At 52.6% G+C, this 12,309-nt stretch overlaps 1 protein-coding gene across 2 annotated transcripts in view; it reads right to left on the reverse strand.

Annotated features, from left to right (window-relative positions):
* DUSP8 (dual specificity phosphatase 8) overlaps positions 1-12,309 on the reverse strand; it is a 41,235-nt gene that overhangs the window by 21,661 nt on the left and 7,265 nt on the right. Inside the window, exon 2 of one of the 2 annotated variants that reach the window (XM_027724125.2) lies at positions 4,709-5,115. In XM_027724125.2, the coding sequence (XP_027579926.1) occupies positions 4,709-4,939 (231 nt within the window). In that variant the 5' untranslated portion in view covers positions 4,940-5,115. Of the gene's footprint in view, positions 1-4,708; positions 5,222-12,309 lie in introns of those variants that run through there. The other variant, XM_027724122.2, reaches the window with a different exon arrangement.

Below are 12,309 nucleotides of genomic sequence, written 5' to 3' on the forward strand. Positions count from 1 at the left end.
AAATAAGACACTGAAAAATGACTGAAGCCACCCGGGATAAGTCAGATGAGGATGTACTCCAGCATCTTTTCCTTAGCCATCCCTGAATCAGCACTTTTGTGGGAGGTCATCTCAAGCACAGCTGGAGGAACACATGGTGATTGACAAGCCTGTTTGGAGCTGGGAGCCCATCAATCCTTAAGAGGGCTGCTATCTCTTCAAGTCCTCCTAATGCATCCCAAAGACCCAGTTCCCAGCCTGAAGCCCCATGCCAGCACAAACATCTTCCTGAAAAGCATGGTGAGGCAGGGACTGATCTGTGGTGGGGCAGGGGCTTATCCTGGCTGCACAGTCCAGGCTGAGGCGGCTACAGGAGAGATACCAGCTCTGGCCAAGCAGAGTTATTCCACAATAGGATTTAGTGTTCCCTCCACACGGGGAGGCTTTGTTTGGGCCATTACTACAGGGTTGCTGAGCGACAGCAGAGATGTGTGACACGGTTTACATCTTATTAAAGTTATAAGGTTTCACTCAATGTAAATGCCAAACAAGTGCTGGCCTCGCATGGCCTGGCTGCAAAATAAATATGTGGCTTGCTGGGACAAGGATGTCAGTAGGATGGTCCTGACAAGCATACAAGGAGCCTGCACTGGTATCCTGGCTCCTCATCACAAAGAGAAATGGAGAGAGATGTTTAATCAGGTCCATGGGTCTTCTATTAGTCTCATGCTCTCCTGATATACCCCATCTCTGGTCTTAAATGTAGGGAGGTTAAAAACTAACAGGGCCAGAAGAGGAGCTGAAGAGATACTCTGTGCTAGATTCCTGCCTCTGCCAGGTGCTGACATAGGGCAGGGGCAAAGCTGACAACACAGCATCCTTCTGAGGAGCGGCACCTCCATGGTGGGAGCTCTCCCAAGGGGTTGCCATAATCCCAAGACTGCTGAAGTAACCAAACCTCAGGCATCACCCTCCAGGCAAGGTCCCCACATCCAGCCAGCAAGGGACAGTGGGGCCAAGATGCAGCAAGTCCTTTGGCTCCAAGTAGATATTGAGTGGGACTTGCAAACTCACGTGCACCTTTGAAAAGTTGCTGGCCCACTCCACTGCTGGAGGTGCCCCAGAGCAGCTCCCCAGGGACAAACCTCCTCCCTGCTAACATCTCGGCCAGAGGCATATGGCCAGCCTGGAGCAGGGACCACCCAGCCAACAGTTCCAACCAAACCCCAGCTGAGATCATCCATTCATTGTCTTTGTGCTCCCCACTACCCTCTCCAGCTCTGTCCGAAGGTAACTTCCTTATGGACATTAGTCCCCGGCACTGGGTGCTTCAACACAGCCCAGGTCCCTGCTTCGCCTCTCCCTGGCTGCCAAGCAGGGATAATGATGCTCTACAGGTGATCCAGGCTAAGATAAGAGCCAGCTATTATTATTATCCCAATTACTACTGACATCTCAGCCACATATTGTTTCAAAACACAGTGAATCACCCCACTGAAATAACAGGGCTTCCATCAACATAAAGAGCAGCCAGGCACACAGCTCAAAAATAAGCCCCGGCTTTCCCTCAAGCAAAACAGCTGCTTGCAGAGCCATGCTCCTAATGCAAATAAATCAATATTCCCATCGCCCAAAGAGACCCACGTCTTGCCTCAAACCGAGGCTATAGCTGCTCTGGAGATAGCTCCATTTCAGGAAGTGAGAAACCGTCTAGAAGTGGACTTTCCAGGGGGATCTTGAAGGAGGAAAATTTTCAACATTTCCCTAAAGAGATGCTAGTGAAAACCCCAAGTGGGAATTTTCCATAACCTCCGCTCTCCAAACTGCACCAAGGAGTCGAATGATTCCAGTTGTTATTGGAAATTATTATTGTGAGAGTTTATTATTGTCAGTATTGGGAGAAGGGTTAAAAACCAACCAGAGCAGTATGTTGGTACCATTTTTGTGTGGAGGGAAACTACTGCTAATTGGGAGATGAATTGCTGCTGCAGTTTTTGCCAGCTCAAGCACCATGGGAAGATGGTCCACACCAGGAGCTTGGGGAGCAGTAGCTCAGCTATGGCAGCTATAGCTGCCTCAATTGTAGTATCACAGGCACATTTAATTAAAATAAAGAAAGGGCTTTTTAATGTCTCCATTTCTTCTTTCCTCCCAAATGGTCCTTTCCTTTCCTTGCACCAAAAAAGCCAGGAGCTGCTGTTATCCCACAGCATCACCCCAAACTGCAGCTCCCAGAAGCATTGTTAATGGTACCCTTCCTTAGCAGCAATAAAGAAAAGAGGAGAGTAAGTCCTGGGAAAAGCAGATTAGACAAATGCTCTCATCCCCCCTGCCAGCACGCAGGCGGGAGCAGCTGAGTTGGCAGTGGGGTTTGCCCAAATGCTTTGCCCCTGCCTCCTTCCCCAAAAGGTCATCACCACCCTAAGAAACACCGAGGCAGGATGTGCAGGTTCAGCTCTCTTTGCCCAGGGCGGGAGAGGAGGAGTGGGACGAGGCGAGGGCTCGGGGCTGCCCTTTGGCTGCCCGGGCAGCTCCGCGTCGCTGCCAGCCGCCTTTGTCTCGGCAGCCCCGGCCGGCCGGGAGCAGGAAACAGGAGGAGGGCGGGAGGCCCGTCAAGAGGAATAATGGGGCCGGACAATCGCGCCACTGATGTCACCCTTCCTGCCATCTGCTCCCAACGCAGGCTGTGCCCCCCGCCCACCCTCGTCGCCCCCCCCCGCTTCGGCCCACTGCCCCCACTAGCCCCGGTGCGCGGAGCCCGGGGCAGAGCAGGGCTGGGGGGTGTTGGCCAGCGATGGCAGTGGAGGCAGGGAAATGACACAAGGTATTGGAGGTCTAAACCAGCTTTCAGCGTCCCCTTCTGAGGAGGGTCTGTGCACGTCGAAGCAGCAGACCATATTGATTTCTGTGGGTCCCAAAACCATGACCCGAGTGGCTGAAATGGGAGGAGAAGTTCATGCAAACACACAAATGCATGCACATAAAGGCTTGGATACCCTGAGTCACAGCTACCACTCCTGCTTTATGCCAGATGAGAATACAAAATGATCCCCTCCCACCGTGGTTCTCCTCTCCAGCTTCCCAGGACAAGTGGCTTAACCTCTCAAGGGTGTCCTGAAGCTTAATTAATTCCTGGGCTGCGTGTGCTGGGAGAGCCAGCATGCAAGCAGTGAGCATGGCAGGGGCTGTGCAGAGTGGCACACTCTGCCTCCTCCCATGGATGTGCCAGGAGGGATTTAAGCCGTATCAAAAAGAAAGGAAAAAAGGAAAAAACCATGAATTGAAAACGGTGGCATCGCCTCTCCTCTGTCTCCCTGTCATCCCTGGTTATAATCATGTCCCGAGCCAGTACGTGAACCATTATGATCCAGGAGCAGAAGGAGGTGATCCTTCCATGCTCCTTCCATGGGGACAGAGCAGGGAATGCCAGGAAGGACCAACCAGCCCCTTTGGGAGCCACTGCTCCTCTGCAGCTGGAAAGCTGGGGATGGCATCAGTTGATGTTAACTCTTCCATGCTTCCCCCTTCCCTATCATCCTCCTCCTCTTCTTCCTCCCCCTTGCGCATCGCTTTTGCTGCTGCTGCTGCTGCCGCTCCACGTGACGGCGGCCACTGCAGAGGTGACCCTCGCCGGGAGGAGGGCGGCCGCACCGCTCTCCTCAGAGCTGGCGAAAAACTGATTATTCTGCTTTATTCTCCCGGGGATTTAAGAGCAGCTAAAGCCGTTCAGGAATCAGTCTCTGCAATCCCCTCCAAATCGCCCAGCCCAGAGCATCACCGAAGCAGATTGGCGCGAGGCTGGCCCCCCCGCGCTGCCAGTCCCCTTGATCCCGAAGGGGTGATGTCACCGGCAGCCAATGCGGGCAGCGGTGGCTTCTCGGGGTGGCGGGGGGGGGACACGACGCAGATGGCTCCAGCTGGGCCGAGCATTTGATTAATCGCCTGAATTACCCTCGCTTTGCCATAAAATTACAAGGCAGGAGGGGGGGAACGGTAAGAGCGAACCGGCAGGAGGGCGGGCTGCGATGGCAAACCACCCTTTGGATGGTGAACCACCCTCCAGCTCGTCCCGCAGCCAGCGCGGTACCCACCGCCGCAGCTCTCCAGCAGCATCTCGGCACCCAGCGGCGCAGCCCTCCGGCAGCACCTCAGTGCAGAGCAGGGCCCAGCCCATGGCACCATAGGGGGACCCGGCACTGTTCTGGTCGGGACTCCAGCCCAGCTCCGTGGCTTAGAGCCACCTCTATTATTTAACCAGGAGCGATAGAGAGAGGAGCCTGGGAGAGATAATATGCCATGACACTGGATAAGAGCTTCTGGCGTCACAGGGGAGGAGGATTACATGTCCCTGAATGGAGTTAGAGATGACAGAGGGGAGGGGAAGAGTTTTTAGCAGGGGATTAAGCTTACAGCTCTGGGAAGGCTTTGGGGGGTTGTTTGCTGGCATAAGACAAGTCCTAAGGCCGATATACCTGTTAGACTTGCTTGTCCTGGAGCAGGGAGCCACGTCAGTGGGGCAGAGGCAACAAACAGGGTCCCTGAGGACAGCCCTGTGGCCACATGAGCTCATGCTCCAGCTCTCCAAAGGGTGTCACAGAGATGGTGGCAGATACTGGGGTCAAGGGATGGAGGAGGATGCATGTATCAGGTGGCCCTTAGGCCAGCCTGAATGCTACCATGGAAGAGGATGTGAGCATCCACCAGGAAAGGTGAGGGTCAGATCCTTTACCTTCATCTTGGAGGCAGGCTGGATGAGCTCCGTGATGGAGACCTTGTCCTGCTGGAGCCTCCTCTTAACGAGCTTGGAGCAGCAGATGTTGACGGAGCTGAGGACGTGCCAGGAGTTGTACTCCACGAAGGAGCGGCTGTCGATGACCAGGGTGCCCTCCGCTCCGTTCCTCAGGAGGCTGGCCAGCTTCTTGGGGTCCATCACCTTACGTGGGAGCCTGTCCCCAGCCATAACGGGCCTGTCCCCTCTATGGCGAGTGGGGGGCAAGGGGTGGAAGGGCAGGGCAGGGACGCCAGCACCCGTCTCCCCAGAGGGGAATGAGCAAGGGGTAAAGGATGAGCAGGGCAGCTCCTGTCCTAGTGTCCCCACACTGCTAACACGCAGAGTGCCAACTCATTGTGCTGAACCTGGAAAGAGAAGAAGAAGATGACAACTGGTCAGCTGGGCAGGATGACATCTACCTTGGGCCGAGTCCCCAAGGGCTTGGCCTTCTGAAGATGTCTTCAGAAGAGCCTAAGAGTGTAACAATCCACACTTTCTAAATACGTTCTCCCAGCCTGAGGGCATCTGTGGCTCCAGAGCTGCCCAAACCAAAGGTTTTCTCTTTGTATTTAATAGCCCTCAGTGGAACTTTCTTCCATGAATTTGTCTAATTGCTTTTTGAGGCCATGTCGGCTTTTAATTTAACAGGCACAGTGGCCAGGGGCAGGGAGTAGAATGGTTTGTCAGCTACACTGAAGAAGTCCTTCCCCTGGTTTGCTCTAAATCTGCTAACTGATGGCTTCTCTGGGTGACCCTTACTACTTGCACCAGAAAAGGCCACATATGCCTGCTTCCTAATCACCTTCCCCACAGTTCTTACCACATCTAGACCTCATTTAGGAGCCTTGCAGGTCAAAGCATCTACAGAGCTGCCTCTTGCACAGATACCTTTTGCCACCCTGGCCAGCCACCACGTGCCATGTTTGAGAGGCAGGCACACCAGGGACCTGCACGGGGTAAGATGTCACCTCCTTTCCCTGTTCCCAGCCCAATGGCTCCTTGCACTCAATTTGCTTTTTCTGACCTCTGCCAAGCACAGAGCTAATGGTTTCACAGAAGCAGCTTAGCTCAGCTCTAAGGTTCTGCTGCTGCATGATAAAAGCTAGTTCAGGGCCCATCAGACACATCACCAAATCAGGTTTGCTCACTCATGTCCATCACTTCACACTGGATTTCACCTGCCTGTTTATCAGAGCCTGCTCATGGGTATCTTTGCCAGCTTGCCTCCTGGTAAGTCAAGAGAAGATGACCTCTCTTGGAAGACAAGAAGTTGAGTTGACCTTTACTCCCGTCTTCAAGGAACAGCCCAGGCATTAGGACAGAGGGCCCGGGAAGCTATACTCGGACTGAGATGGCCCCAAAGAGCCTACTGCTTTGCAGCATCTAACTTGTGCAGACTTAGAAAGGGGGTTCATATATGGGGGGATCCTGTGTACAAATACCCTGTGTTTCCATCTTAGGAGCTGAGAGGGGGTCGAGTCTGGTGCTCTCTGAACTGCTATCAGAAGAACAAGCTTCCTCCATGGGGAAGGACCCCACAGGGTCTGCAAGAGTAATAGGCACGCTGGGGAGCATTCAGCTCAAAGTGTCTTCTTAGGTTTTAATGGAACACGTCATTGCAGGCATGTTTTAATGGTATTAGGTTTTAATGCCGCTGCAGTCATTCAGAAAATAAGCCTGGGCTACTACCAGGCTCCTCTTGTTCCTGCCAGACGGTGTTTTAGAGAGAACCCACAAGCTGTTTCGTGGAAGCTTTAATGCATCTGAATTAGGAGGACTATGAATAACGTGCCTGAAAAGGCCAGCGTAAAGACTTTCATTGACTTCTGCAAGATCAGGATTTGGTCCATAGACTAGAGGAGGCTTATGAGTCACCCTGATCCAAGTAAGCCAGAAGTTAGCTCCTACAGCTGAAGCCTCTGTAGTGTGGGCACCTACTGCAATGGTAGCTCAAGATACTTGAGCTGAGTTGTCAGATGCTTGAGTTGGACACACTACTGGGTGACACGACAGGGACCTCAGTTACCAGTCACCAAACCTGGAGGACACAGCCAGCTTGTAGAAAAAGGATGGAAAGCCACAGAACATGAGGATGCGGATTCCAGCATTTGCTCTGGCTCATGACATCAGCATTAAAAGCCCAAACTTCCCTGCACTACCAGGCTTGCCTCCCAAAGTAGCAGTAGATGTCCCAGGCTTCAGCCTAAGGATCCAAGCTCCCAGTACAAAGCCACACTAGGACGTGCAATGCTTTTCTGCCCTTTGTCTCACACCCCTGCTGCCTCTGCCAATGTGTTAATACAAATTATGGGAGGGAAAAAATCCCCTAAAAGCTGCATTAGTGACGGCCCCTCCTGGCACAAAGCATTTTGGCAACCCTGCAGCACTATGGCATTGCTGTCCCTGGCCCCACGTATCGTTCTGCGGCTCCTTGTGGCGACTCCAATTAGAGCTGCCCCCTCAGTGGGCGCCGGGCAGTCCCCCCACGGCAAGAACCCCGCTCCCCCCAGAACTCCTCAGGGGGCTTAAAAATTGAAACAGTTCTAATTAGGGGGTCTGAGGGGGAGCGAGGCTGGCTCCTGCTGGGATATGACACACCTCATTACGTCGCTACCGCCTTGCCAGAAGACCCCCTGCTGTACCTTGGCTATAGAGCCAGGGCACTCAGAAAGGATGCAAATTAGCCAGCTTTTCCCCTTCGTCTTCCTTTCACACCCCACTCCCCAAATCACTTTCTGCCTCCCTTCCCAATCAGGACACCAGGCTGTGAATTCCTTTTGGCTTTTACAATTACATCCAAGAAATAAAAAGGGAATAGAAAGAGTCGACTGACAAAAAAGACTGCGATAATACTGTGGCAGAGGGATGAGAGTGAAGGACTCAAGTGGGAAGAAGGAGTGAGCCAACATTGCACAGTTCCTCTAGAGATAACACGATATCCGATCTCCAGACAATGAGAAATGGGTAAACTTTGGGGGTCTCAGATGCAAACAGAGGGGTCTGGGAAAGAGAACAGAGCCTGATTGCTTTACCACTCTGAGAGAAGTCCAAGCAGAAAAGGCCTGCATGAAGTTCTGGCAGATGACCAGAAGCCCGGGTAGAAGAGATTGGAGAAGACAGACAAGGTTTCCCAGGTCAGCCAATAGCCCCTCTCGTACAGAACAACCACTCCAGCATGCCCAGGTGGATCTAGTGGCAGACACGTGTGACACGTCAAACAGGTTCCACTCCAAGCTCCATCCAAGAGAGGGGGGAAGGAAGGGCAAGGATAGTCTGTTCTGCCTCTCCTTCCAGGAGCCTTTACAGGGGACGGAGTTGGCCAACTGAGTGCGGTCATAGGGAGCTGTAACCTTGGCGTTAGAACCAAGACTTCTCTGTGTATGTTCAGCCAGGTCAAAGGCAGACAAGCAACTTCTCTGGCAGCAACCATGGGACATTTTGAAGCCAGACTGAGGGGTGGTGAGTTCATTCCCAGCTAACAGGTACTCCAGGTACCAGCAGAGGCTTTGAGACCTTCACAGTACCTTGCAGGCTGTATGTGAGATGGTCTCTCAGATGAGCTGTAACACTGCCCTACCTGGGAAGACTACCAGAGAAGGAGGAAAGATCTCTTTATGCTTCTGCTCAGATGGCTCAGAAGGAAAACTGAAGGAAGAGGTACTACATGGAGGACTGCTAAAGTAAGAGATCTCACCATAGTGAGAGGAGACCAGGGGGAAAGGTTAACCTGGAACCTAAATTAGGGTTTCAGAAACATAGCTGTGTGTCCTCATTTATCAGTTTATTAAAGCCATCTTAATCTTCTTGAGTGTTCCTGAAGAACACTCCCTTAATCCTTTAATCCCACCTCTCCCGGAGTGCCTGTAATGAGGAGATGGGCACACAGCTTAGCTGAATGGGGACAGCCAGCAGGAGAGGCCACACTGCAGCCGAGGGACAGAAAGACCTGCAGAGCTTAGCACAAGTGGGCCAACTGCCCACTCACAGGGACTCTGTCCCTGGTGTCCCCTCCACAAATGTGCATGTCAGGTGAGGGGTGCTGGGCACGAGTCATGAGTGTGACAGAGATACACACAGCAAGCCAGGCCAAGGGCAAACGTTCAACCTGGCTGTGACCATCTTCTGGGCAGGCCAGGCAAGAGAGCAAGAAAACCTGAAACACACCTCAGCCTGAGTCTATCCATGTGGCACGCCAGGCCACAGGAACTCTTCCCTGTGCCGGCCCAACACAGATCACCAAGTGGAGGCCACTTCCCTCAATTTCTCGTCTTGCACAAGGCCCCCAGCTGAGAAGGGAAGGGCACAGATTTGGTTTCTGTTTTACTGGAGACATCAGTTGGAAGAGCAGCAGGTCTCTGCATCAACCACAAACCTCACTAACCAGCATGCCCATTTCTTGCACCAAGCTAGCAGTTGTGCCCTGGAGATCTCTACCTTCCCCATGCAGTCCAGCTGAGGAGATGCTCCCCTCACTGTCCCAGGCAGGACAGCTCTGCTGTGGGAAGCAGCTCTGACTGCACAAACACATTTCCATCATGCGAGACTGGATCTACAGCACACTCTCTGTGATGGTCATTCTAGGAGCACACTCTTCTGGTGGCACCTCCATCTTGAGTCTACCAAGGGATAAGCACCTCAGGAAACACCTGCTCATTTGTCCCCAGTAATCTAAAAGCAGCCATTCCCGAAGAACTGCCATCTCCACCAGGACCCAGTGGCACTGAGCTAAGTGATCTGGCTTTTCCCCCTGCAGTCCATCTGGGGAAATATTTGTGCCTTCTGAGCCCTGCAGTGAGATGCTGCCTGGCCAGGGCTTCTTCATCCAGGTCAGGTCTGCCACCAGCCCCAGGCTTACTGCTGGGACACTGGCAGGACCCCACCCAACCCCAGCTCTCCAGACACTTACTAAGATGTAAAACATGTCACTTTTTCCAATCCCCACACCCTTCTTTCTTCCCTATCCCCTCATTTCTTTCAAGTGCTTTGGTACTTTGCAAACTCCCCTCGGCAGGCTCACACTGTTTGAGGGATTCCTAAATCACAGGCCCATTACTAATTATTATTATTTTGCAGCAGCAATCAGGGACGTGGGGCTCATTAACAAGTTAGCACCTCTGGTTTCCCTGGAAACCTGCAGCTGCCAGGCAACGGCAGCTCTCCGGCCCGAGGCAATGCTACTGCAGCGCCTTCAGCTCACTCCCAGAAAGATGCTCAGGTTCTGCACGGGCTGATGAACCCAGCGTCACCAACGGGATGGGGTTAGGAAACCACGATGTGTCCCCTGCTCTACCTCATCTTCAGTGAGCCTCAGCCCATCTTCCTGATCGTCTTCTGCCACTCACAGCATCATAAACTGCACAGTGGCTTCTCCCTCTCAGTGAGCCATGCAGGCTTTCTCCAAGGGGGAGGAATTTGGAGCACTAATGATGCCCCAGAGTAACAGTGGGACAAAATTGTCAGGTGCCTGCAGTAGCTGCTTTGGAGGTGATGTAACTGCTGACGATTCCTTAGCAGCTATTCAAGGTCCCTTTAAGAGGCAGCACAAAAGATTTCTCTGCTTGACGATGGAAAAATGGAGTGGGGCTCTTTCCTTTGCTCTTTAAAATAAGGCTGGGAAACACCGCTAACCACATACACTAACTCCGACACAAAGCTTGCTTGTTCACCTTTTCCTGGTGAATCTCAAGGATGGGGAGGAACGACATCTCCTGAGACCCAGCAGTATTAAGATGTAGGGGAGATGGCAGTGGCTTTTCTGGTTGCAGTTAAGCCAAGTTAAGGTCTGCTGCCCTGCTCGAACCCCCGACACTCACCAGGTAGACAGAGGACTCCCCCACAGCCTCATCCACACTGATCTTACAACCCCATCTCGGCTCCCTGCACAAGGCAGGCATCTTCCCTCTGGGACAAGAGCCCCTGTGCTTGCCCCTCCGTGGAGGGAGCATTTTGGGAAGGGGGGAAAGGGCAGCCTTCCCATTGTCCCACAGCACATCACTGTGAGGCAGCCACTGCACCTTTGCCAGGGTTTCAGGCTTGCTGATCTCATTATTTTTTTAATTCTTTTTCTTTCTGCTCCTCCTTTCTATGCCGCAGTCTCCCTTCAATTCCCGTAGGCTGGAAGCAGCATGTGAGGGAGCCCTGCAAGGAGCTGCATGCACCCAAACAGCACCCACTTGTCTCCCTGTATCTCCCATTGCCCTCTGCACCTGCATGCCATGGTCCAGAAAGTGTTTCCCACCAGAGGACGTGGCTGTAGGGCCAGGATGTCCTTCAGCAAAGTGCCAGATGTTGCATTCACACCAGAGGAGGGATGTGGCAAGGAGGCACGTGGCAGTGCTGGCATGGGGGTGGTCAGCCTCGGGTATGCGGCTGGCAGTATGGGGCTGCTCACACTTGAACCACAGACAGGAACGCGGGGATGAAAGGAAAGGGGACAAGTCATACCAAGCTGCAAGGGAGTCTTTCCCATGCACCCCTCACCCCACAAGACAGGCTGGCTCTTCTGGTTGCAGTTAAACCCAAGCGAAGGGGTCCCTTATCCTCTCCTACCATCTGATCTCGTGCCAGCAGTTTTGGACAGGTTATGACTGCAAATCCAACTGCCTCCTAGCCAGCTTTCACCAAAGCAACCCGTGTGCAGTTAAGGATTTACAGACTGGCCACTCCCAGAAAAATTTCTGACTGCAGTCATGGTGGTCAGTCTGAAGATCTGGTCAGGAAGAGCCAACAGGGACAGGAGGGAAAGGAATTTAGCTGGAGTCTAGATGACAAGAGCAGTATCTCCTCCTCTTAGGCTTGTGCTTTTAACATGATTTATATGTTTTTCCCCTTCAGTATAAACACAAGCTTTCATTTTAAAGCCTACAAAAGCCGAGACCAAAGGTTATCCATGACCACCCAGTCATTTAATCACTGCCTTTGCCCATGCTGAGGAGAGAGCTCCCAAGCATGCTGCTTTCTAATACCAAAGCTATCCCATTTCCATTTTCACGCTGCCAAGCCGAGAGCTGGCCACCCTCTCATCCCAGAGCTAAATGCACCTTCTGCTTTGAGCAGCTTGGCACATATCACAGAGGACATGTCATGTTAGAGAAGGGAAATCTAGTCCTACTGATGCTTCAAGGGCCCTCATTGTCCACCGCTTGGTATCCCCATCATTTGCTGCATGACTCCATGAGCCCAGAAGGCTTATCCTGGGGATAAGGTGCTTGTTTGCCTTTTTGCAACAAGAGCAGACAGAGGCAGCCCAGAAAGGTATGCACTCAGATACTTCCGCAGGGCTGGTCTGGCTCTCTTGTCCTAGGACACCAAACACCATAAATACCTGCTGGGTGCATTTGCAGTCTCTTGGAGAAAGGGTCTCCAGGACCTCCATGCTATTTTCCTGCTACACCTACACACCAAGTGAAAGAAAGAACAGGATTAAGCTGTGGTTCTTCAAGGCTGCAGATAAATAGGCCAGCGTTTCACTTCTTAAGCACAATCCCCACTGACATGAGCTTGTCCATCTCAGCAGAGCGCCAGAGACAGTCACAGGTGAGGTTGAGGCTGGTGAAGCA

This window comes from Pipra filicauda, unplaced genomic scaffold (assembly GCF_003945595.2).
Source record: "Pipra filicauda isolate LSUMZ 115617 unplaced genomic scaffold, ASM394559v2 scaffold222_size1277272_pilon, whole genome shotgun sequence".
NCBI lineage: Eukaryota > Metazoa > Chordata > Aves > Passeriformes > Pipridae > Pipra > Pipra filicauda.